Here is a 27,944-nt window from a genome sequence, read left to right on the forward strand (position 1 = left end):
ATACAGTCAACAGCCCTACTAGTATCTGTCCTGTAATACAGTCAACAGCCCTACTAGTATCTGTCCTGTAATACAGTCAACAGCCCTACTAGTACCTGTCCTGTAATACAGTCAACAGCCCTACTAGTATCTGTCCTGTAATACAGTCAACAGCCCTACTAGTATCTGTCCTGTAATACAGTCAACAGCCCTACTAGTACCTGTCCTGTAATTACAGGCAACAGCCCTACTAGTATCTGTCCTGTAATACGGTCAACAGCCCTACTAGTACCTGTCCTGTAATACAGTCAACAGCCCTACTAGTACCTGTCCTGTAATACGGTCAACAGCCCTACTAGTACCTGTCCTGTAATACAGTCAACAGCCCTACTAGTATCTGTCCTGTAATACGGTCAACAGCCCTACTAGTACCTGTCCTGTAATACAGTCAACAGCCCTACTAGTACCTGTCCTGTAATACGGTCAACAGCCCTACTAGTACCTGTCCTGTAATACAGTCAACAGCCCTACTAGTATCTGTCCTGTAATACGGTCAACAGCCCTACTAGTATCTGTCCTGTAATACGGTCAACAGCCCTACTAGTATCTGTCCTGTAATACGGTCAACAGCCCTACTAGTACCTGTCCTGTAATACAGTCAACAGCCCTACTAGTATCTGTCCTGTAATACGGTCAACAGCCCTACTAGTATCTGTCCTGTAATACAGTCAACAGCCCTACTAGTACCTGTCCTGTAATACAGTCAACAGCCCTACTAGTATCTGTCCTGTAATACGGTCAACAGCCCTACTAGTACCTGTCCTGGTCCTCCAGTATGCTATGTTAAATAGGTAACCTGGTCCTCCTGTATCCTATGTTAAATAGGTAACCTGGTCCTCCTGTAGCCTATGTTAGAAAGGTAACCTGGTCCTCCTGTAGCCTATGTTAGAAAGGTAACCTGGTCCTCCTGTAGCCTATGTTAAATAGGTAACCTGGACCTCCTGTAGCCTATGTTAAATAGGTAACCTGGTCCTCCTGTAGCCTATGTTACTATAAATTTGGCAGGTTGACGTTTGTTGTCATGAATATTGCCCTGGAGGCAGAGCTGAGCCTCCAGTTCAATAGCTCACAGTTAATTCACCGTTAGTCAGCACCTCTACACAGAATAATTGTCTCTGGGCGTGCGCCATCTTATGGTTTTTATTAGCCGTTTTAACATAACAAAACCACCTAGTGTTGTCACACAGCCTTTAATATACATGTTTCGCCAGACATAATTATCACACCAGTTATACCTATTCCCCATTTCTTCAAATTACAAAAATAATACCTCGTTCTTGTGTCTCCCAGAGTATGAACCTCTTCTCTTCTCCATCTATTCATTGCTTCCCCAAACACCAATAGCAGGACCAGACGAGCATCACTTTGTCTATGTAGAGACTCTTGAAATTATCTTTAAATTTAAATGTAATTATTATTATTATAAAAAAATGTATCCCCTTTTTCTCCCCAAGTTCGTGGTTTCCGAATTGGTAGTTACAGTCTTGTCCCGTCGCTGCAACTCCCGTACGGACTCGAGAGAGAGAGAGAGAGAGAGAGAGGCGAAGGTCGAAAGAGCCGTGCGTCCTCCGAAACACGACCCCTTCCAAGCCTTTTTTGAAACACCGTAGTACAACTGGTCGACCGCGTCAGCGTGCACTGCGCCCGGCAACGCCACAGGAGTCGCTAGTTCCGCGATGGGACAAGGACATCCCTGCCGGGCCAACTCACGTGCACTAATACGTGTCTCGTTTGAGCCAATATTTCTTTCACGCTGTTGAACAACGGGTTCCTAGTGAATCACACTTCCTTTCACTTATGTTTTTTAGTAGAGAAAAGTGAAAAAAAAACTCAAGATGAAGTTTTTTTTTTTTTTTGTTCGTCCAGAAAGAGTGTGAATGTAGGTGATGGTGTATGTTGTCATGTGAACGTCTCATAGCTGACTGTACTGGCTCCTACATCCTCAGTGTTGAGTTGAACGTAGGTGAAACCTGAAATAGCCTACCAGCTTCAAAACGACCAGTGGTAAAACAGAAAGTCTACACAACATCAAAACCAAAAGTTTAAATAGTGCTACTTGAACTATATTAGTTGAAATAACTTATTTAGAAACGGACAAATGTTGAGATTTAAAAAGCTCTTTTGTCCCCTGGACGTCTCTCTCGTGCCGCCCTCTTGCTATGTAGGTGAAGGAGTGGCGTTAATACAGTTTGCATAGCCACACACACATACAGCCCGGCGCCAGACAGACTAGCTGTAGATCTGACTGAGGTGAGTCCCAAATGGCCCACTATCCCAATCCATAGTGCCCTATTCTCATAGGCCTCTGGTCAAAAGTAGTGCACTGTATAGAGAACAGGGTTCCATTTGGGATGCACGATGAGTTCCCTTAAAGGAGCAGCGTGACTATTATGCTTCCTTCTCCTTCCACTCTGTCTCTTAAAGGAGCAGTGTGACTATTATGATGCCTTCTCCTTCCACTCTGTCTCTTAAAGGAGCAGTGTGACTATTATGCTGCCTTCTCCTTCCACTCTGTCTCTTAAAGGAGCAGTGTGACTATTATGATGCCTTCTCCTTCCACTCTGTCTCTTAAAGGAGCAGTGTGACTATTATGATGCCTTCTCCTTCCACTCTGTCTCTTAAAGGAGCAGTGTGACTATTATGCTGCCTTCTCCTTCCACTCTGTCTCTTAAAGAAGCAGTGCGACTATTATGATGCCTTCTCCTTCCACTCTGTCTCTTAAAGGAGCAGTGTGACTATTATGATGCCTTCTCCTTCTACTCTGTCTCTTAAAGGAGCAGTGTGACTATTATGCTTCCTTCTCCTTCCACTCTGTCTCTTAAAGGAGCAGTGTGACTATTATGATGCCTTCTACTTCCACTCTGTCTCTTAAAGGAGCAGTGTGACTATTATGATGCCTTCTCCTTCCACTCTGTCTCTTAAAGGAGCAGTGTGACTATTATGCTGCCTTCTCCTTCCACTCTGTCTCTTAAAGGAGCAGTGTGACTATTATGATGCCTTCTCCTTCCACTCTGTCTCTTAAAGGAGCAGTGTGACTATTATGCTGCCTTCTCCTTCCACTCTGTCTCTTAAAGGAGCAGTGTGACTATTATGCTGCCTTCTCCTTCCACTCTGTCTCTTAAAGGAGCAGTGTGACTATTATGATGCCTTCTCCTTCCACTCTGTCTCTTAAAGGAGCAGCGTGACTATTATGATGCCTTCTACTTCCACTCTGTCTCTTAAAGAAGCAGTGCGACTATTATGATGCCTTCTCCTTCACTCTGTCTCTTAAAGAAGCAGTGCGACTATTATGATGCCTTCTCCTTCCACTCTGTCTCTTAAAGGAGCAGTGCGACTATTATGATGCCTTCTCCTTCCACTCTGTCTCTTAAAGGAGCAGTGTGACTATTATGCTGCCTTCTCCTTCCACTCTGTCTCTTAAAGGAGCAGTGTGACTATTATGATGCCTTCTCCTTCCACTCTGTCTCTTAAAGGAGCAGTGTGACTATTATGATGCCTTCTCCTTCCACTCTGTCTCTTAAAGGAGCAACGTGATTATTATGCTGCCTTCTCCAACCATATAGAACAATATAGAACAGTATAGAACCATATAGAACAATATAGAACAGTATAGAACCATATAACACAGTATATAACCATATAGAACAGTATAGAACCAAAACGAACTATATAGAACAGTATGGAACCATATAGAACAGTATAGAACAGTATAGAACCATATAGAACAGTATAGAACCATATAACACAGTATATAACCATATAGAACAGTATAGAACCATATAGAAGAATATAGAACAGTATTGAACCATATAGAACAATATAGAACAGTATAGAACCATATACCACAGTATAGAACAGTATAGAACCATATAACACAGTATATAACCATAGAGAACAATATAGAACAGTATAGAACCATATTACACAGTATATAACCATAGAGAACAATAAAGAACAGTATAGAACCATATAACACAGTATAGAACCATATAGAACAATATAGAACAGTATTGAACCATATAGAACAGTATAGAACCATATAACACAGTATAGAACAATATCGAACAGTATAGAACCATATAACACAGTATATAACCATATAGAACCATATAACACAGTATATAACTATAGAGAACAGTATAGGACAGTATAGAACCATATAACACAATATAGAACTGTATAGAACCACATAGAACAGTATAGAACCATATAACACAGTATATAAACATATAGAACAGTATAGAAACATAGTATATAACAGTATATAACCATATAGAACCGTATAGAACAGTATAGAACCATATAACACAGTATTGAACTGTGTAGAACCATATAGAGCAGTATAGAAACAGAATAGAACCAGAAAGAACAGTATAGAACAGTATAGAACCATATAACAAAGTATAGAACCATATTGGACAGTATAGAACCACATAGAACAGTATAGAACCATATAGAACAGTATAGAACCGTAAAGAACAGTATAGAACTATAAAGAACAGTATAGAACCACATATAACAGTATAGAACCATATAGAACAGTATAGAACCACATATAACAGTATAGAACCATATAGAACAGTATAGAACCGTAAAGAACAGTATAGAACCACATAGAACAGTATAGAACCATATAGAACAGTATAGAACCGTAAAGAACAGTATAGAACCACATAGAACAGTATAGAACCATATAGAACAGTATAGAACCATATAGAGTCCCTGACATGTGTGTTGTATGTTCAGAGCCCCTGACATGTATGTTGTATGTTCAGAGCCCCTGACATGTATGTTGTATGTTCAGAGCCCCTGACATGTATGTTGTATGTTCAGAGCCCCTGACATGTATGTTGTATGTTCAGAGCCCCTGACATGTATGTTGTATGTTCAGAGCCCCTGACATGTATGTTGTGTGTTCAGAGTCCCTGACATGTATGTTGTATGTTCAGAGTCCCTGACATGTATGTTGTTTGTTCAGAGTCCCTGACATGTATGTTGTATGTTCAGAGCCCCTGACATGTATGTTGTATGTTCAGAGTCCCTGACATGTATGTTGTATGTTCAGAGCCCCTGACATGTATGTTGTATGTTCAGAGCCCCTGACATGTATGTTGTATGTTCAGAGTCCCTGACATGTATGTTGTATGTTCAGAGCCCCTGACATGTATGTTGTATGTTCAGAGTCCCTGACATGTATGTTGTATGTTCAGAGCCCCTGACATGTATGTTGTGTGTTCCAGAGTCGCCCCCACCGCCATACTCACGGCTGTCCCCTACAGAGGAACAAAAGCCACTTGGTAAGTCGTCACCAACATGCTCAGAATACACTCCTGAGAATACACTCCAACATGCTGAGAATACCTGTGTGTGTTCTGTGAGTATGTGTGTGTGTGTGTTTGTGTGTATATGCGTGCGTGTGTGTGTGTTCTGTGGGTATGTGTGTGTGTGCTCTCTCTCTCTGTGTGTGTGTGTGTGTGTGTGTGTGTGTGTGTGTGTGTGTGTGTGTGTGTGTGTGTGTGTGTGTGTGTGCTCTGTGGGTGTGTGTGTGTGTGTGTGTTCTGTGAGAATATGTGTGTGTGCTCTGTGAGTGTGTGTGTGTGTGTGTGTGTGTGCTCTGTAAGTATGTGTGTGTGTGTGTGTGTGTGTGTGTGTGTGTGTGTGTGTGCGCGCCCCCAACCAACCTATCGCTGGCACCGTGGCCATTAGTATTTTTTTAAACTGTTAACTGTTGGATGACGTCAGCCAGCATCTCCACACTAACCCCCCTCATCAACTACAAACTCAGCCAACCACCCAGTCAGTCAGCCAGCATCTCCACACTAACCCCCCTCATCAACTACAAACTCAGCCAACCACCCAGTCAGTCAGTCTATCAGCCAGTTAGCCAGCCAGTCAGTCAGTCTATCAGCCAGTCAGCCAGCCAGCATCTCCACACTAACCCCCCTGATCAACTACAAACTCAGCCAACCACCCAGTCAGTCAGTCTATCAGCCAGTCAGCCAGCCAGCATCTCCACACTAACCCCCCTCATCAACTACAAACTCAGCCAACCACCCAGGCAGTCAGTCTATCAGCCAGTTAGCCAGCCAGTCAGTCAGTCTATCAGCCAGTTAGCCAGCCAGTCAGTCAGTCTATCAGCCAGTCAGCCAGCCAGCATCTCCACACTAACCCTCCTCATCAACTACAAACTCAGCCAACCACCCAGTCAGTCAGTCTATCAGCCAGTTAGCCAGCCAGTCAGTCAGTCTATCAGCCAGTCAGCCAGCCAGCATCTCCACACTAACCCTCCTCATCAACTACAAACTCAGCCAACCACCCAGTCAGTCAGTCTATCAGCCAGTTAGCCAGCCAGTCAGTCAGTCTATCAGCCAGTCAGCCAGCCAGCATCTCCACACTAACCCGCCTCATCAACTACAAACTCAGCCAACCACCCAGTCAGTCTATCAGCCAGGTAGCCAGCCAGTCAGTCAGTCTATCAGCCAGTCAGCCAGCCAGCATCTCCACACTAACCCCCCTCACCAACTACAAACTCAGCCAACCACCCAGTCAGTCTATCAGCCAGTTAGCCAGCCAGCATCTCCACACTAACCCCCCTCACCAACTACAAACTCAGCCAACCACCCAGTCAGTCAGTCAGTCTATCAGCCAGTCAGCCAGCCAGCATCTCCACACTAAACCCCCTCACCAACTACAAACTCAAACTCAGGGGCTCTGAACATACAACATACATGTCAGGGGCTCTGAACATACAACATACATGCTCAGTTGTCAAAAGTGTACAAGCAAAGCAAAACACACACACACACACACACACACACACACACACACACACACACACACACACACACACACACACACACACACACACACACACACACACACACACACACTCCAGTCTGTTCTAAAGCAGTTAGGTCTCTGTACATTGAAGTCTAGAGGAGTGTGTTACAGTCTAGAGGAGTGTGTTACAGTCTAGAGGAGTGTGTTACAGTCTAGAGGAGTGTGTTACAGTCTAGAGGAGTGTGTTACAGTCTAGAGGAGTGTGTTACCATCTAGAGAAGTGTGTTACAGTCTCGAGGAGTGTGTTACAGTCTAGAGGAGTGTGTTACAGTCTAGAGGAGTGTGTTACAGTCTAGGGGAGTGTGTTCCAGTCTAGGGGAGTGTGTTCCAGTCTAGAGGAGTGTGTTACAGTCTAGAGGAGTGTGTTACAGTCTAGGTTCATCTAGCACAGAACCAGGCCTCTTCTGGTTGTCTGTCAGGAGAGAACGAAAGATCTTGGCTGCCCCTCCCCCCTCTATTCCTCTACGTCCTGACTGACTCTACTGAGAAATGAGGAGTAGGGGGGGTTGAGGAGTGTGAGGTGGAAGAGGAAGGGGTGGGGGTGAAGGTGGAGGAAGAATGTACAGGGTCTCTTCCAACCTACTTGGCTCAAACCTTCCACTCCACACACACACACACACACAGTGCTGGAAGAGGTGAAAGGACACAGGGCTTTTCGACACTCTACGCTGTATTCTGACCTTGACTTCATTCCCTCATCATTTCACCACCTCTACGCGAGATTAAACAATACAGAAAGCATGAATGAGGTCTAGCCAACCTGCCGGTTCCAAGTGGGACAGAATCTCCCTCCTTTTTTCTAATGGAAATAGCAGCATTCTCCATGCGCTGTCATTTAAGACTTTTGGTAAGAGCTAGATAAATGAATCATTTGATTAGAGTTTTTGGTAAGAGCTAGATAAATGAATCATTTGATTAGAGTTTTTGGTAAGAGCTAGATAAATGAATCATTTGATTAGAGTTTTTGGTAAGAGCTAGATAAATTAATAATTTGATTAGAGTTTTTGGTAAGAAATGAATAAATTAATCATTGGCTTCTGTAACCAAGCTAGAGGCTTCTGTAGCCAAGCTAGCCTTTTGTGACTAGGGGGCAGTATTTTCATTTTTGGAAAAACAACGTTCCCGTAATAAACGGGATATTTTGTCAGGACAAGATGCTAGAATATGCATATAATTGACAGCTTAGGATAGAAAACACTCTAAAGTTTCCAAAACTGTAAAAATATTGTCTGTGAGTATAACAGAACTGATGTTGCAGGCGAAAGCCTGAGAAAAATCCAATCTGGAAGTGCCTCATGTTTTGAAAGCTCTGCATTCCAATGAGTCCCTATTGAGCAGTGAATGGGCTATCAACCTGATTACTTTTTCTCCGTATTCCCGAAGGTGTCTACAGCATTGTGACGTAGTTTTACGCATTTATGTTGAAGAATACCCGTAAGCGGCTAAATTGCGCAAGTTCTCCCACTTAAAAAGATGAGAGAGGCCTGTAATTTTCATCATAGGTGGTGGAAAGCTTTCCTTAAGTTTGGGTCAGTCTCAGTGGTCAGATATACTGCACTGTGTGCTCTCTGTTTAGGGACAAATTGAATTCTAGTTTGCTCTGTTTTTTTGTTAATTCTTTGCATTGTGTCAAGTAATTATCTTTTGGTTTTCTCATGGTTTGGTTGGGTCTAAGTGTGTTGCTGTCCTGGGGCTCTGTTTGTGTTTGTGAACAGGGCCCTACCTCTGCTCTCTCTTTCTCTCTCTCTCTCTCTCTCTCTCTCTCTCTCTCTCTCTCTCTCTCTCTCTCTCTCTCTCTCTCTCTCTCTCTCTGTCTCTCTCTCTCTCTCTCTCTCTCTCTCAGTCTCTCTCTCTCTCTCTCTCTGTCTCTCTCTGTCCCTCTGTCTCTCTCTCTCTCTCTCTGTCTCTCTCTCTCTCTCTGTCAATCTTTGCTGTTTTTCAATACCAGAACAACAGCAAAGGACCTTGTGAAGATGCTGGAGGAAACAGGTACAAAAGTTTCTATATCCACAGTAAAACGAGTCCTATGTAGACATAACCTGAAAGGCCGCTCAGCAAGGTCTGATGAAACAAAAATAGAACTGTTTGGCCATAATGACCATCGTTATGTTTGGAGGAAAAAGGGGGAGGCTTGTAAGCCGAAGAACACCATCCCAATCGTGAAGCACGGGGGTGGCAGCATCATGTTGTGGGGTTGCAGGAGGGACTGGTGCCCTTCACAAAATAGATGGCATCATGAGGTAGGAAAATTCTGTGGATATATTGAAGCAAAATCTCAAGACATCTGTCAGGAAGTTAAAGCTTGGTCGCAAATGGGTCTTCCAAATGGACAATGACCCCAAGCATACTTCCAAAGTTGTGGCAAAATGGCTTAAGGACAACAAAGTCAAGGTATTGGAGTGGCCATCACAAAGCCCTGACCTCAATTCTATAGATAATGTGTGGGCAGAACTGAAAAAGCGTGTGTGAGCAAGGAGGCCTACAAACCTGACTCAGTTACACCAGCTCTGTCAGGAGGAATGGGCCAAAATTCACCCAAATGATTGTGGGAAGCTTGTGGAAGGCTACCCAAAACGCTTGACCCAAGTTAAACAATTTAAAGGCTATGCTACCAAATGCTAATTGAGTTTATGTAAACTTCTGACCCATTGGGAATGTGATGAAAGAAATAAAAGCTGAAATAAATCATTCTCTTCTACTATTATTCTGACATTTCACATTCTTAAAATAAAGTGGTGATCCTAACTGACCTAAGACAGGGAATTTTTACTGGGATTAAATGTCAGGAATTGTGAAAAACTGAGTTTAAATGTATTTGGCTAAGGTGTACGTAAACTTCCAACTACAACTGTATACAGTCTCCTGGTTTTTATGACAATCAAACTTATTAGAATGTTTTTAATTATAACCAGGATGGTGAATCAAATGTATTACAATGATTCACCAGCCTGGTTTTTTATTAAAAACCAAACTTATTAGAATGGTTCACCTTCCTGGTTTTATGGTGACAACGTCCGTGGTGAGAATGCAATGCGACTTATGGAGATGTGTGAATGAGATCTGATCTGATAGATAGTTCTGAAACACAGGCCAATCGGGGAACTGGATAACAGTTAGTGGATAAAACACAGGCCTATCGGGGAGCTGGATAACAGGCCTATCGGGGAGCTGGATAACAGGCCTATCGGGGAGCTGGATAACAGTTAGTGGATAAAACACAGGCCAATCGGGGAACTGGATAACAGTTAGTGGATAAAACACAGGCCTATCGGGGAGCTGGATAACAGGCCTATCGGGGAGCTGGATAACAGGCCTATCGGGGAACTGGATAACAGGCCTATCGGGGAGCTGGATAACAGGCCTATCGGGGAGCTGGATAACAGACCTATCGGGGAGCTGGATAACAGGTAGTGGATAAAACACAGGCCTATCGGGGAGCTGGATAACAGTTAGTGGATAAAACACAGGCCTATCGGGGAGCTGGATAACAGTTAGTGGATAAAACACAGGCCTATCGGGGAGCTGGATAACAGGCCTATCAGGGAGCTGGATAACAGGCCTATCGGGGAGCTGGATAACAGGTAGTGGATAAAACACAGGCCATTCAGGGAGCTGGATAACAGTTAGTGGATAAAACACAGGCCAATCGGGGAACTGGATAACAGTTAGTGGATAAAACACAGGCCTATCGGGGAGCTGGATAACAGGTAGTGGATAAAACACAGGCCTATCAGGGAGCTGGATAACAGGCCTATCGGGGAGCTGGATAACAGTTAGTGGATAAAACACAGGCCAATCGGGGAGCTGGATAACAGGTAGTGGATAAAACACAGGCCTATCAGGGAGCTGGATAACAGTTAGTGGATAAAACACAGGCCAATCGGGGAGCTGGATAACAGGTAGTGGATAAAACACAGGCCAATCGGGGAGCTGGATAACAGGCCTATCAGGGAGCTGGATAACAGTTAGTGGATAAAACACAGGCCTATCGGGGAGCTGGATAACAGGCCTATCGGGGAGCAGGATAACATTTAGTGGATAAAACACAGGCCTATCGGGGAGCAGTATAACAGTTAGTGGATAAAACACAGGCCTATCAGGGAGCAGTATAACAGGCCTATCGGGGAGCAGTATAACAGTTAGTGGATAAAACACAGGCCTATCAGGGAGCTGGATAACAGTTAGTGGATAAAACACAGGCCTATCAGGGAGCAGTATAACAGTTAGTGGATAAAACACAGGCCTATCGGGGAGCTGGATAACAGGCCTATCAGGGAGCTGGATAACAGTTAGTGGATAAAACACAGGCCTATCAGGGAGCTGGATAACAGGCCTATCAGGGAGCTGGATAACAGTTAGTGGATAAAACACAGGCCTATCAGGGAGCAGTATAACAGGTAGTGGATAAAACACAGGCCTATCAGGGAGCAGTATAACAGGCCTATCGGGGAGCAGGATAACAGTTAGTGGATAAAACACAGGCCTATCAGGGAGCAGTATAACAGGCCTATCGGGGAGCAGGATAACAGTTAGTGGATAAAACACAGGCCTATCAGGGAGCAGTATAACAGGCCTATCGGGGAGCAGGATAACTGTTAGTGGATAAAACACAGGCCTATCAGGGAGCAGTATAACAAGCCTATCGGGGAGCAGGATAACAGTTAGTGGATAAAACACAGGCCTATCAGGGAGCAGTATAACAGGCCTATCGGGGAGCAGTATAACAGTTAGTGGATAAAACACAGGCCTATCAGGGAGCAGTATAACAGTTAGTGGATAAAACACAGGCCTATCAGGGAGCAGTATAACAGGCCTATCGGGGAGCAGTATAACAGTTAGTGGATAAAACACAGGCCTATCAGGGAGCAGTATAACAGGTAGTGGATAAAACACAGGCCTATCAGGGAGCAGTATAACAGGTAGTGGATAAAACACAGGCCTATCAGGGAGCAGTATAACAGGCCTATCGGGGAGCAGTATAACAGTTAGTGGATAAAACACAGGCCTATCAGGGAGCAGGATAACAGTTAGTGGATAAAACACAGGCCTATCAGGGAGCAGTATAACAGTTAGTGGATAAAACACAGGCCTATCAGGGAGCAGTATAACAGTTAGTGGATAAAACACAGGCCTATCAGGGAGCAGTATAACAGGTAGTGGATAAAACACAGGCCTATCAGGGAGCTGGATAACAGGCCTATCAGGGAGCTGGATAACAGTTAGTGGATAAAACACAGGCCTATCAGGGAGCAGTATAACAGGTAGTGGATAAAACACAGGCCTATCAGGGAGCAGTATAACAGGCCTATCGGGGAGCAGGATAACAGTTAGTGGATAAAACACAGGCCTATCAGGGAGCAGTATAACAGTTAGTGGATAAAACACAGGCCTATCAGGGAGCAGTATAACAGTTAGTGGATAAAACACAGGCCTATCAGGGAGCAGTATAGCAGTTAGTGGATAAAACACAGGCCTATCAGGGAGCAGTATAACAGTTAGTGGATAAAACACAGGCCTATCAGGGAGCAGTATAACAGTTAGTGGATAAAACACAGGCCAATCGGGGAGCTGGACAACAGTTAGTGGATAAAACACAGGCCTATCAGGGAGCTGGATAACAGGCCTATCAGGAAGCAGGATAACAGGTAGTGGACATTCTCTCTCTTTATATTGGATCTTTGTCCAGCTACTGTGGATGTGCTGTAAAACCCTCTATAGTCCTTGTTGTTTAATATTATATGGCCACGGGGAGAAATGATGTAAGTGTGTGTAAGTGTGACACTATTTCAAACAAGTTGTTGTTTCGTTTTGTTTAGAATTTGATTACACTTATTCCCTCTCTTTTTAGTTTGTCAATAATAATTGTATTCTTGTTTATTGACAATGTTTGGCATGTCCATAATGCAATTTACAGCAGGCCATGCCCCTATATCAGTAGGAATGCTATGTAGGCCATGCCTCTATATCAGTGGGAATGCTGTGTAGACCATGCCCCTATATCAGTGGGAATGCTATGTAGGCCATGCCCCTATATCAGTGGGAATGCTATGTAGGCCATGCCTCTATATCAGTGGGAATGCTGTGTAGACCATGCCCCTATATCAGTGGGAATGCTATGTAGGCCATGCCCCTATATCAGTGGGAATGCTATGTAGGCCATGCCCCTATATCAGTGGGAATGCTATGTAGGCCATGCCTCTATATCAGTGGGAATGCTATGTAGGCCTAGCCCCTATATCAGTGGGAATGCTATGTAGGCCATGCCTCTATATCAGTGGGAATGCTATGTAGGCCATGCCTCTATATCAGTAGGAATGCTATGTAGGCCATGCCTCTATATCAGTGGGAATGCTATGTAGGCCATGCCTCTATATCAGTGGGAATGTTATGTAGTCCATGCCCCTATATCAGTGGGAATGCTGTGTAGGCCATGCCCCTATATCAGTGGGAATGCTGTGTAGGCCATGCCCCTATATCAGTGGGAATGCTATGTAGGTCATGCCTCTATATCAGTGGGAATGCTATGTAGGCCTAGACCCTATATCAGTGGGAATGCTATGTAGGCCATGCCCCTATATCAGTGGGAATGCTATGTAGGCCATGCCTCTATATCAGTGGGAATGCTATGTAGGCCATGCCTCTAAATCAGTGGGAATGCTGTGTAGGCCATGCCGCTATATCAGTGGGAATGCTGTGTAGGCCATGCCTCTATATCAGTGGGAATGCTATGTAGGCCATGCCTCTATATCAGTGGGAATGCTGTGTAGGCCATGCCTCTATATCAGTGGGAATGCTGTGTAGGCCAAGCATCTATATCAGTGGGAATGCTATGTAGGCCATGCCTCTATATCAGTGGGAATGTTGTGTAGTCCATGCCCCTATATCAGTGGGAATGCTGTGTAGGCCATGCCCCTATATCAGTGGGAATGCTGTGTAGGCCATGCCCCTATATCAGTGGGAATGCTATGTAGGCCATGCCTCTATATCAGTGGGAATGCTATGTAGGCCTAGACCCTATATCAGTGGGAATGCTATGTAGGCCATGCCCCTATATCAGTGGGAATGCTATGTAGGCCATGCCTCTATATCAGTGGGAATGCTATGTAGGCCATGCCTCTAAATCAGTGGGAATGCTGTGTAGGCCATGCCGCTATATCAGTGGGAATGCTGTGTAGGCCATGCCTCTATATCAGTGGGAATGCTATGTAGGCCATGCCTCTATATCAGTGGGAATGCTGTGTAGGCCATGCCTCTATATCAGTGGGAATGCTGTGTAGGCCATGCCTCTATATCAGTAAGAATGCTCTGTAGGCCATGCCCCTATATCAGTGGGAATGCTGTGTAGGCCATGCCCCTATATCAGTGGGAATGCTGTGTTGTCCTAGCCCCTATATCAGTGGGAATGCTATGTAGTCCTAGACCCTATATCAGTGGGAATGCTATGTAGTCCTAGACCCTATATCAGTGGGAATGCTATGTAGTCCTAGACCCTATATCAGTGGGAATGCTATGTAGTCCTAGACCCTATATCAGTGGGAATGCTATGTAGTCCTAGACCCTATATCAGTGGGAATGCTATGTAGTCCTAGACCCTATATCAGTGGGAATGCTGTGTAGGCCATGCCCCTATATCAGTGGGAATGCTATGTAGTCCTAGCCCCTATATCAGTGGGAATGCTATGTAGTCCTAGACCCTATATCAGTGGGAATGCTATGTAGTCCTAGCCCCTATATCAGTGGGAATGCTATGTAGTCCTAGACCCTATATCAGTGGGAATGCTATGTAGTCCTAGCCCCTATATCAGTGGGAATGCTATGTAGTGCTAGACCCTATATCAGTGGGAATGCTATGTAGTCCTAGACCCTATATCAGTGGGAATGCTATGTAGTCCTAGACCCTATATCAGTGGGAATGCTGTGTAGTCCTAGACCCTATATCAGTGGGAATGCTATGTAGTCCTAGCCCCTATATCAGTGGGAATGCTATGTAGTCCTAGACCCTATATCAGTGGGAATGCTATGTAGTCCTAGCCCCTATATCAGTGGGAATGCTGTGTAGTCCTAGACCCTATATCAGTGGGAATGCTATGTAGTCCTAGCCCCTATATCAGTGGGAATGCTATGTAGTCCTAGCCCCTATATCAGTGGGAATGCTGTGTTGTCCTAGCCCCTATATCAGTGGGAATGCTATGTAGTCCTAGACCCTATATCAGTGGGAATGCTATGTAGTCCTAGACCCTATATCAGTGGGAATGCTATGTAGTCCTAGACCCTATATCAGTGGGAATGCTATGTAGTCCTAGACCCTATATCAGTGGGAATGCTATGTAGTCCTAGACCCTATATCAGTGGGAATGCTATGTAGTCCTAGACCCTATATCAGTGGGAATGCTGTGTAGGCCATGCCCCTATATCAGTGGGAATGCTATGTAGTCCTAGCCCCTATATCAGTGGGAATGCTATGTAGTCCTAGACCCTATATCAGTGGGAATGCTATGTAGTCCTAGCCCCTATATCAGTGGGAATGCTATGTAGTCCTAGACCCTATATCAGTGGGAATGCTATGTAGTCCTAGCCCCTATATCAGTGGGAATGCTATGTAGGCCATGCCTCTATATCAGTGGGAATGCTATGTAGGCCTAGCCCCTATATCAGTGGGAATGCTATGTAGGCCATGCCTCTATATCAGTGGGAATGCTATGTAGGCCTAGCCCCTATATCAGTGGGAATGCTATGTAGGCCATGCCTCTATATCAGTGGGAATGCTATGTAGGCCATGCCTCTATATCAGTAGGAATGCTATGTAGGCCATGCCTCTATATCAGTGGGAATGCTATGTAGGCCATGCCTCTATATCAGTGGGAATGTTATGTAGTCCATGCCCCTATATCAGTGGGAATGCTGTGTAGGCCATGCCCCTATATCAGTGGGAATGCTGTGTAGGCCATGCCCCTATATCAGTGGGAATGCTATGTAGGTCATGCCTCTATATCAGTGGGAATGCTATGTAGGCCTAGACCCTATATCAGTGGGAATGCTATGTAGGCCATGCCCCTATATCAGTGGGAATGCTATGTAGGCCATGCCTCTATATCAGTGGGAATGCTATGTAGGCCATGCCTCTAAATCAGTGGGAATGCTGTGTAGGCCATGCCGCTATATCAGTGGGAATGCTGTGTAGGCCATGCCTCTATATCAGTGGGAATGCTATGTAGGCCATGCCTCTATATCAGTGGGAATGCTGTGTAGGCCATGCCTCTATATCAGTGGGAATGCTGTGTAGGCCATGCATCTATATCAGTGGGAATGCTATGTAGGCCATGCCTCTATATCAGTGGGAATGTTGTGTAGTCCATGCCCCTATATCAGTGGGAATGCTGTGTAGGCCATGCCCCTATATCAGTGGGAATGCTGTGTAGGCCATGCCCCTATATCAGTGGGAATGCTATGTAGGCCATGCCTCTATATCAGTGGGAATGCTATGTAGGCCTAGACCCTATATCAGTGGGAATGCTATGTAGGCCATGCCCCTATATCAGTGGGAATGCTATGTAGGCCATGCCTCTATATCAGTGGGAATGCTATGTAGGCCATGCCTCTAAATCAGTGGGAATGCTGTGTAGGCCATGCCGCTATATCAGTGGGAATGCTGTGTAGGCCATGCCTCTATATCAGTGGGAATGCTATGTAGGCCATGCCTCTATATCAGTGGGAATGCTGTGTAGGCCATGCCTCTATATCAGTGGGAATGCTGTGTAGGCCATGCCTCTATATCAGTAAGAATGCTCTGTAGGCCATGCCCCTATATCAGTGGGAATGCTGTGTAGGCCATGCCCCTATATCAGTGGGAATGCTGTGTTGTCCTAGCCCCTATATCAGTGGGAATGCTATGTAGTCCTAGACCCTATATCAGTGGGAATGCTATGTAGTCCTAGACCCTATATCAGTGGGAATGCTATGTAGTCCTAGACCCTATATCAGTGGGAATGCTATGTAGTCCTAGACCCTATATCAGTGGGAATGCTATGTAGTCCTAGACCCTATATCAGTGGGAATGCTATGTAGTCCTAGACCCTATATCAGTGGGAATGCTGTGTAGGCCATGCCCCTATATCAGTGGGAATGCTATGTAGTCCTAGCCCCTATATCAGTGGGAATGCTATGTAGTCCTAGACCCTATATCAGTGGGAATGCTATGTAGTCCTAGCCCCTATATCAGTGGGAATGCTATGTAGTCCTAGACCCTATATCAGTGGGAATGCTATGTAGTCCTAGCCCCTATATCAGTGGGAATGCTATGTAGTGCTAGACCCTATATCAGTGGGAATGCTATGTAGTCCTAGCCCCTATATCAGTGGGAATGCTATGTAGTCCTAGACCCTATATCAGTGGGAATGCTGTGTAGTCCTAGACCCTATATCAGTGGGAATGCTATGTAGTCCTAGCCCCTATATCAGTGGGAATGCTATGTAGTCCTAGACCCTATATCAGTGGGAATGCTATGTAGTCCTAGCCCCTATATCAGTGGGAATGCTGTGTAGTCCTAGACCCTATATCAGTGGGAATGCTATGTAGTCCTAGCCCCTATATCAGTGGGAATGCTATGTAGTCCTAGCCCCTATATCAGTGGGAATGCTGTGTTGTCCTAGCCCCTATATCAGTGGGAATGCTATGTAGTCCTAGACCCTATATCAGTGGGAATGCTATGTAGTCCTAGACCCTATATCAGTGGGAATGCTATGTAGTCCTAGACCCTATATCAGTGGGAATGCTATGTAGTCCTAGACCCTATATCAGTGGGAATGCTATGTAGTCCTAGACCCTATATCAGTGGGAATGCTATGTAGTCCTAGACCCTATATCAGTGGGAATGCTGTGTAGGCCATGCCCCTATATCAGTGGGAATGCTATGTAGTCCTAGCCCCTATATCAGTGGGAATGCTATGTAGTCCTAGACCCTATATCAGTGGGAATGCTATGTAGTCCTAGCCCCTATATCAGTGGGAATGCTATGTAGTCCTAGACCCTATATCAGTGGGAATGCTATGTAGTCCTAGCCCCTATATCAGTGGGAATGCTATGTAGTGCTAGACCCTATATCAGTGGGAATGCTATGTAGTCCTAGACCCTATATCAGTGGGAATGCTATGTAGTCCTAGACCCTATATCAGTGGGAATGCTGTGTAGTCCTAGACCCTATATCAGTGGGAATGCTATGTAGTCCTAGCCCCTATATCAGTGGGAATGCTATGTAGTCCTAGACCCTATATCAGTGGGAATGCTATGTAGTCCTAGCCCCTATATCAGTGGGAATGCTGTGTAGTCCTAGACCCTATATCAGTGGGAATGCTATGTAGTCCTAGCCCCTATATCAGTGGGAATGCTATGTAGTCCTAGCCCCTATATCAGTGGGAATGCTATGTAGTCCTAGACCCTATATCAGTGGGAATGCTATGTAGTCCTAGACCCTATATCAGTGGGAAATGCTTTGTAGTCCTAGACCCTATATCAGTGGGAATGTTGTGTAGTCCATGCCCCTATATCAGTGGGAATGCTGTGTAGGCCATGCCCCTATATCAGTGGGAATGCTGTGTAGGCCATGCCCCTATATCAGTGGGAATGCTATGTAGTCCTAGACCCTATACCAGTGGGAATGCTATGTAGTCCTAGCCCCTATATCAGTGGGAATGCTATGTACTCCTAGACCCTATATCAGTGGGAATGCTGTGTAGTCCTAGACCCTATATCAGTGGGAATGCTGTGTAGTCCTAGACCCTATATCAGTGGGAATGCTGTGTAGTCCTAGACCCTATATCAGTGGGAATGCTGTGTAGTCCTAGACCCTATATCAGTGGGAATGCTGTGTAGTCCTAGACCCTATATCAGTGGGAATGCTGTGTCGATTACGTGAACAATGTGGACTGCAAACAGGTTCAAGTTAACATATTTAGCAAATATAGGATAGGTCTATATTTAGTTAAATAGAGCCCTCTCTCTCCCTCCCTCCCTCCCTTGCTCTACCTCTAAATCTCTCTCTCTCTCTCACCCTCCCTTGCTCTACCTCTGAATCTCTCTCTCCCTCCCTCCCTTGCTCTACCTCTAAATCTCTCTCTCCCTCCCTCCCTCCCTTGCTCTACCTCTAAATCTCTCTCTCTCTCTCTCTCTCACCCTCCCTTGCTCTACCTCTGAATCTCTATCTCTCTCCCTCCCTCCCTTGCTCTACCTCTAAATCTCTCTCTCCCTCCCTCCCTCCCTTGCTCTACCTCTGAATCTCTCTCTCTCTCTCTCACCCTCCCTTGCTCTACCTCTGAATCTCTCTCTCTCACCCTCCCTTGCTCTACCTCTGAATCTCTTTCTCTCTCTCTCTCTCTCCCCCCCTCTCTCTCACCCTCCCTTGCTCTACCTCTCAATCTCTCTCGCTTTCTATCTGCCTTTCTCCTCTCTCTCTTTCCACAATACAGTATGCCTCTGTCGTGTCTTTACAATCATTAAATTGAAGACTTAGTTTTTATCTAAGATTCTCTGTAATTATTGTTACGCGATTAAACTGATTAATCATGTAACTGCAATTAACTAGGAAGTCGGGACACCAAGGAAAATATTCAGATTACAAAGTTATCATTTCCTAAAATAATTTTTCAGATATTTTCATATCTGATCTATAGTCTTCTGATTAATGAATTATTTACTTTACCTCACGTTAGTCTCATTCAAAATGTCGTAAATTGTTGGTTATCTACACGAACCCAGTCTTCACTATGAGTCATCCATACATCAATTGTCTTAAATCATTTATTTATTACTAAGTAATTCACAGAAATGCATAAACACACAAAGTAAATATGGTTACAACAGAAGGGGAATGTGTCCTAGTGGGCTAAACCGGCATCGCAGCTTGGTGGACAAAAGGGGGAGTCAGCTGAGAGGTCACTACAGAGTTGATCATTATAACAATTGAAATGCTAATCCTTTGCACATGAACGCTCACCTCAGCTGTTCCCCGTTTTCCCTCTGCTGTTCCCCGTTCTACCTCTGCTGTTCCCAGTTCTACCTCTGCTGTTCCCCGTTTTCCCTCTGCTGTTCCCCGTTCTACCTCTGCTGTTCCCAGTTCTACCTCTGCTGTTCCCAGTTCTACCTCTGCTGTTCCCCGTTTTCCCTCTGCTGTTCCCAGTTCTACCTCTGCTGTTCCCAGTTCTACCTCTGCTGTTCCCAGTTCTATCTCTGCTGTTCCCAGTTCTCCCTCTGCTGTTCCCAGTTCTATCTCTGCTGTTCCCAGTTCTACCTCTGCTGTTCCCTGTTCTCCCTCTGCTGTTCCCAGTTCTCCCTCTGCTGTTCCCAGTTCTACCTCTGCTGTTCCCAGTTCTACCTCTGCTGTTCCCAGTTCTACCTCTGCTGTTCCCAGTTCTACCTCTGCTGTTCCCAGTTCTACCTCTGCTGTTCCCAGTTCTACCTCTGCTGTTCCCCGTTCTACCTCTGATGTTCCCCATTCTACCTCTGCTGTTCCCTGTTCTCCCTCTGCTGTTCCCCGTTTTCCCTCTGCTGTTCCCAGTTCTATCTCTGCTGTTCCCAGTTCTACCTCTGCTGTTCCCCGTTCTACCTCTGCTGTTCCCTCTTCTCCTTCTGCTGTTCCCTGTTCTCCCTCTGCTGTTCCCCATTCTCCCTCTGCTGTTCCCCGTTCTCCCTCTGCTGTTCCCCGTTCTACCTCTGATGTTCCCCATTCTCCCTCTGCTGTTCCCCGTTCCACCTCTGCTGTTCCCTGTTCTCCCTCTGCTGTTCCCCGTTCTCCCTCTGCTGTTCACTGTTCTCCCTCTGCTGTTCCCCATTCTCCCTCTGCTGTTCCCCGTTCTCCCTCTGCTGTTCACTGTTCTCCCTCTGCTGTTCCCCGTTCTCCCTCTGCTGTTCACTGTTCCCCCTCTGCTGTTCCCTGTTCTCCCTCTGCTGTTCCCCGTTCTCCCTCTGCTGTTCACTGTTCCCCCTCTGCTGTTCCCTGTTCTCCCTCTGCTGTTCCCCGTTCTCCCTCTGCTGTTCACTGTTCTCCCTCTGCTGTTCCCCGTTCTCCCTCTGCTGTTCCCCGTTCTCCTTCTGCTGTTCCCCGTTCTCCCTCTGCTGTTCACTGTTCTACCTCTGCTGTTCCCCGTTCTCCCTCTGCTGTTCCCCGTTCCCCCTCTGCTGTTCCCTGTTCTCCCTCTGCTGTTCCCTGTTCTCCCTCTGCTGTTCCCTGTTCTCCCTCTGCTGTTCCCCGTTCTCCCTCTGCTGTTCACCGTTCTCCCTCTGCTGTTCCCCGTTCTCCCTCTGCTGTTCCCCGTTCTCCCTCTGCTGTTCCCCGTTCTACCTCTGCTGTTCCCCGTTCTCCCTCTGCTGTTCCCCGTTCTACCTCTGATGTTCCCCGTTCTCCCTCTGCTGTTCCCCGTTCTCCCTCTGCTGTTCCCCATTCTCCCTCTGCTGTTCCCCGTTCTCCCTCTGCTCTGCACCACCTTGCAGGATGTTTGCTAGAGAGGGTGAGGTGGTGTGCCATTAAGCTGTGAGAGCAGAAGAGAGAGGATGGAGAAACAGAGCGCAGTGAAAGGAACTTTAAATCCCCGGTGCCAAGAGAGGCTCTGAAGCAAAATAATGACATCACTCTGCGTGAGAATGAATGTGTGTTGATGGCATGAAGGCCTAGGGGTCACCGGCTGCAGACACGTTGTCAGGGAGCTGACCGCTCTGCCGTCTACTAAGCTTAGATGTCAATACAATACCTCCTGTATGTATTTATAGAAAGACGACTGCTGAAGACAGTTTATACACGTTAAACTTCCTCCTTCCTTTTTACCTGACCTGTGGTTGTTGTAATATAATGTAATGGTCCTAATACGGTATGGTATATGTAATATCTAATATGGTATGGTATATGTAATATCTAGTATGGTATATATAATATCTAATATGGTATGGTATATATAATATCTAGTATGGTATATATAATATCTAATATGGAATGGTATATATAATATCTAATATGGTATATGTAATATCTAGTATGGTATGGTATATATAATATCTAATATGGTATATATAATATCTAATATGGTATATATAATATCTAATATGGTATGGTATATATAATATCTAATATGGTATATATAATATCTAATATGGTATGGTATATATAATATCTAATATGGTATATATAATATCTAATATGGTATGGTATATATAATATCTAATATGGTATATATAATATCTAATATGGTATATATAATATCTAATATGGTATATATAATATCTAATATGGTATGGTATATATAATATCTAATATGGTATATATAATATCTAATATGGTATATATAATATCTAATATGGTATATATAATATCTAATATGGTATATATAATATCTAATATGGAATGGTATATATAATATCTAATATGGTATATGTAATATCTAGTATGGTATATATAATATCTAATATGGTATATATAATATCTAATATGGTATATATAATATCTAATATGGTATGGTATATGTAATATCTAATATGGTATATATAATATCTAATATGGTATATATAATATCTAATATGGTATATATAATATCTAGTATGGTATATATAATATCTAATATGGTATGGTATATATAATATCTAATATGGTATATATAATATCTAATATGGTATATATAATATCTAGTATGGTATATATAATATCTAATATGGTATGGTATATATAATATCTAATATGGTATGGTATATATAATATCTAATATGGAATGGTATATATAATATCTAGTATGGTATATATAATATCTAATATGGTATATATAATATATAATATGGTATATATAATATCTAGTATGGTATATATAATATCTAATATGGTATGGTATATATAATATCTAATATGGTATGGTATATATAATATCTAATATGGTATGGTATATATAATATCTAATATGGTATGGTATATGTAATATCTAATATGGTATATGTAATATCTAATATGGTATATGTAATATCTAGTATGGTATATATAATATCTAATATGGTATGGTATATATAATATCTAGTATGGTATATATAATATCTAATATGGTATGGTATATGTAATATCTAATATGGTATATGTAATATCTAATATGGTATATATAATATCTAATATGGTATATGTAATATCTAGTATGGTATATATAATATCTAATATGGTATGGTATATATAATATCTAATATGGTATGGTATATATAATATCTAATATGGTATATGTAATATCTAATATGGTATATATAATATCTAATATGGTATATGTAATATCTAATATGGTATATATAATATCTAATATGGTATATATAATATCTAATATGGTATGGTATATGTAATATCTAATATGGTATATGTAATATCTAGTATGGTATATATAATATCTAATATGGTATGGTATATATAATATCTAATATGGTATATATAATATCTAATACGGTATGGTATATGTAATATCTAGTATGGTATATATAATATCTAATATGGTATATATAATATCTAATATGGTATATATAATATCTAATATGGTATATATAATATCTAATACGGTATGGTATATGTAATATCTAGTATGGTATATATAATATCTAATATGGTATGGTATATGTAATATCTAGTATGGTATATATAATATCTAATATGGTATATATAATATATAATATGGTATATATAATATCTAATATGGTATATATAATATATAATATGGTATATATAATATCTAATATGGTATATATAATATATAATATGGTATATATAATATCTAATATGGTATATATAATATCTAATATGGTATATATAATATCTAATATGGTATATATAATATCTAATATGGTATATATAATATCTAATATGGTATGGTATATATAATATCTAATATGGTATATGTAATATCTAATATGGTATATGTAATATCTAATATGGTATATATAATATCTAATATGGTATATGTAATATCTAATATGGTATATGTAATATCTAATACGGTATATATAATATCTAATATGGTATATATAATATCTAATATGGTATATATAATATCTAATATGGTATATATAATATCTAATATGGTATATATAATATCTAATATGGTATGGTATATATAATATCTAATATGGTATGGTATATATAATATCTAATATGGAATGGTATATATAATATCTAATATGGTATATATAATATCTAATATGGTATGGTATATATAATATCTAATATGGTATATATAATATCTAATATGGTATATATAATATCTAATATGGTATATATAATATCTAATATGGTATGGTATATATAATATCTAATATGGTATATATAATATCTAATATGGTATATATAATATCTAATATGGTATATATAATATCTAATATGGTATATATAATATCTAATATGGTATGGTATATATAATATCTAATATGGTATATATAATATCTAATATGGTATATATAATATCTAATATGGTATATATAATATTTAATATGGTTTGGTATATATAATATCTAATATGGTATATATAATATCTAATATGGTATATATAATATCTAATATGGTATATATAATATCTAATATGGTATATATAATATCTAATATGGTATGGTATATATAATATCTAATATGGTATATATAATATCTAATATGGTATGGTATATATAATATCTAATATGGTATATGTAATATCTAGTATGGTATATATAATATCTAATATGGTATATATAATATATAATATGGTATATATAATATCTAATATGGTATGGTATATGTAATATCTAGTATGGTATATATAATATCTAATATGGTATATATAATATCTAATATGGTATGGTATATGTAATATCTAATATGGTATGGTATATATAATATCTAATATGGTATGTATAATATATAATATGGTATATATAATATCTAATATGGTATATATAATATATAATATGGTATATATAATATCTAATATGGTATGGTATATATAATATATAATATGGTATATATAATATCTAATATGGTATGGTATATATAATATCTAATATGGTATATATAATATCTAATATGGTATGTATAATATATAATATGGTATATATAATATCTAATATGGTATGGTATATATAATATCTAATATGGTATATATAATATCTAATATGGTATGGTATATGTAATATCTAATATGGTATATGTAATATCTAATATGGTATATATAATATCTAATATGGTATGTATAATATATAATATGGTATATATAATATCTAATATGGTATATATAATATCTAATATGGTATGGTATATGTAATATCTAATATGGTATATATAATATCTAATATGGTATGTATAATATATAATATGGTATATATAATATCTAATATGGTATATATAATATATAATATGGTATATATAATATCTAATATGGTATGTATAATATATAATATGGTATATATAATATCTAATATGGTATATATAATATATAATATGGTATATATAATATCTAATATGGTATGTATAATATATAATATGGTATATATAATATCTAATATGGTATATATAATATATAATATGGTATATATAATATATAATATGGTATATATAATATCTAATATGGTATATATAATATCTAATATGGTATGGTATATATAATATCTAATATGGTATATATAATATCTAATATGGTATGTATAATATATAATATGGTATATATAATATCTAATATGGTATATATAATATATAATATGGTATATATAATATCTAATATGGTATGGTATATGTAATATCTAATATGGTATATGTAATATCTAATATGGTATATATAATATCTAATATGGTATATATAATATCTAATATGGTATGGTATATATAATATCTAATATGGTATATATAATATCTAATATGGAATGGTATATGTAATATCTAGTATGGTATATATAATATCTAATATGGAATGGTATATGTAATATCTAGTATGGTATATGTAATATCTAATATGGTATGGTATATATAATATCTAATATGGTATATATAATATCTAATATGGTATATGTAATATCTAGTATGGTATATATAATATCTAATATGGTATGGTATATATAATATCTAATATGGTATATATAATATCTAATATGGAATGGTATATGTAATATCTAGTATGGTATATGTAATATCTAATATGGTATGGTATATATAATATCTAATATGGTATATATAATATCTAATATGGTATATATAATATCTAATATGGAATGGTATATATAATATCTAATATGGTATATATAATATCTAATATGGAATGGTATATGTAATATCTAGTATGGTATATATAATATCTAATATGGTATGGTATATATAATATCTAGTATGGTATATATAATATCTAATATGGTATATATAATATCTAATATGGAATGGTATATGTAATATCTAGTATGGTATATATAATATCTAATATGGAATGGTATATGTAATATCTAGTATGGTATATGTAATATCTAATATGGTATGGTATATATAATATCTAATATGGTATATATAATATCTAATATGGTATATGTAATATCTAGTATGGTATATATAATATCTAATATGGTATGGTATATATAATATCTAATATGGTATATATAATATCTAATATGGAATGGTATATGTAATATCTAGTATGGTATATGTAATATCTAATATGGTATGGTATATATAATATCTAATATGGTATATATAATATCTAATATGGTATATATAATATCTAATATGGAATGGTATATGTCATATCTAGTATGGTATATGTAATATCTAGTATGGTATATGTAATATCTAGTATGGTATATGTAATATCTAATATGGTATGGTATATATAATATCTAATATGGTATATATAATATCTAATATGGTATGGTATATATAATATCTAGTATGGTATATATAATATCTAATATGGTATGGTATATATAATATCTAATATGGTATATATAATATCTAATATGGTATATATAATATCTAATATGGAATGGTATATGTAATATCTAGTATGGTATATATAATATCTAATATGGTATGGTATATATAATATCTAATATGGTATATATAATATCTAATATGGAATGGTATATGTAATATCTAGTATGGTATATGTAATATCTAATATGGTATGGTATATATAATATCTAATATGGTATATATAATATCTAATATGGTATATGTAATATCTAATATGGTATATGTCATATCTAGTATGGTATATGTAATATCTAGTATGGTATATGTAATATCTAGTATGGTATATGTAATATCTAATATGGTATGGTATATATAATATCTAATATGGTATATATAATATCTAATATGGAATGGTATATATAATATCTAATATGGTATATGTAATATCTAATATGGTATGGTATATATAATATCTAATATGGTATATATAATATCTAATATGGTATATGTAATATCTAGTATGGTATATGTAATATCTAATATGGAATGGTATATATAATATCTAATATGGTATATGTAATATCTAATATGGTATGGTATATATAATATCTAATATGGTATATATAATATCTAATATGGTATATGTAATATCTAATATGGTATATATAATATCTAATATGGTATATATAATATCTAATATGGTATATATAATATCTAATATGGTATATGTAATATCTAATATGGTATATATAATATCTAGTATGGTATATATAATATCTAATATGGTATGGTATATATAATATCTAATATGGTATATATAATATCTAATATGGTATATGTAATATCTAATATGGTATATATAATATCTAATATGGTATATATAATATCTAATATGGTATATGTAATATCTAATATGGTATATAATATCTAATATGGTATATATAATATCTAATATGGTATATATAATATCTAATATGGTATATATAATATCTAATATGGTATATGTAATATCTAATATGGTATGGTATATATAATATCTAATATGGTATATGTAATATCTAATATGGTATATGTAATATCTAATATGGTATGGTATATGTAATATCTAATATGGTATGGTATATATAATATCTAATATGGTATATATAAT

At 39.4% G+C, this 27,944-nt stretch overlaps 1 protein-coding gene across 2 annotated transcripts in view; it reads left to right on the forward strand.

The window, feature by feature from the left end:
- The window catches only part of smad6b (SMAD family member 6b), a 48,045-nt gene that overhangs the window by 9,419 nt on the left and 10,682 nt on the right, over positions 1–27,944 (forward strand). The window contains exon 2 of one of the 2 annotated variants that reach the window (XM_036968827.2): positions 5,280–5,336. The exons of the other annotated variant lie outside the window; for it this stretch is intronic. Within the exon in view, the coding sequence (XP_036824722.2) occupies positions 5,280–5,336 (57 nt within the window). The remainder of the gene's footprint in view (positions 1–5,279; positions 5,337–27,944) is intronic. 2 annotated transcript variants of the gene reach the window in all.

The sequence above is a fragment of the Oncorhynchus mykiss genome, chromosome 4 (assembly GCF_057628025.1).
Source record: "Oncorhynchus mykiss isolate SJ-2025 chromosome 4, ASM5762802v1, whole genome shotgun sequence".
Lineage (NCBI taxonomy): Eukaryota > Metazoa > Chordata > Actinopteri > Salmoniformes > Salmonidae > Oncorhynchus > Oncorhynchus mykiss.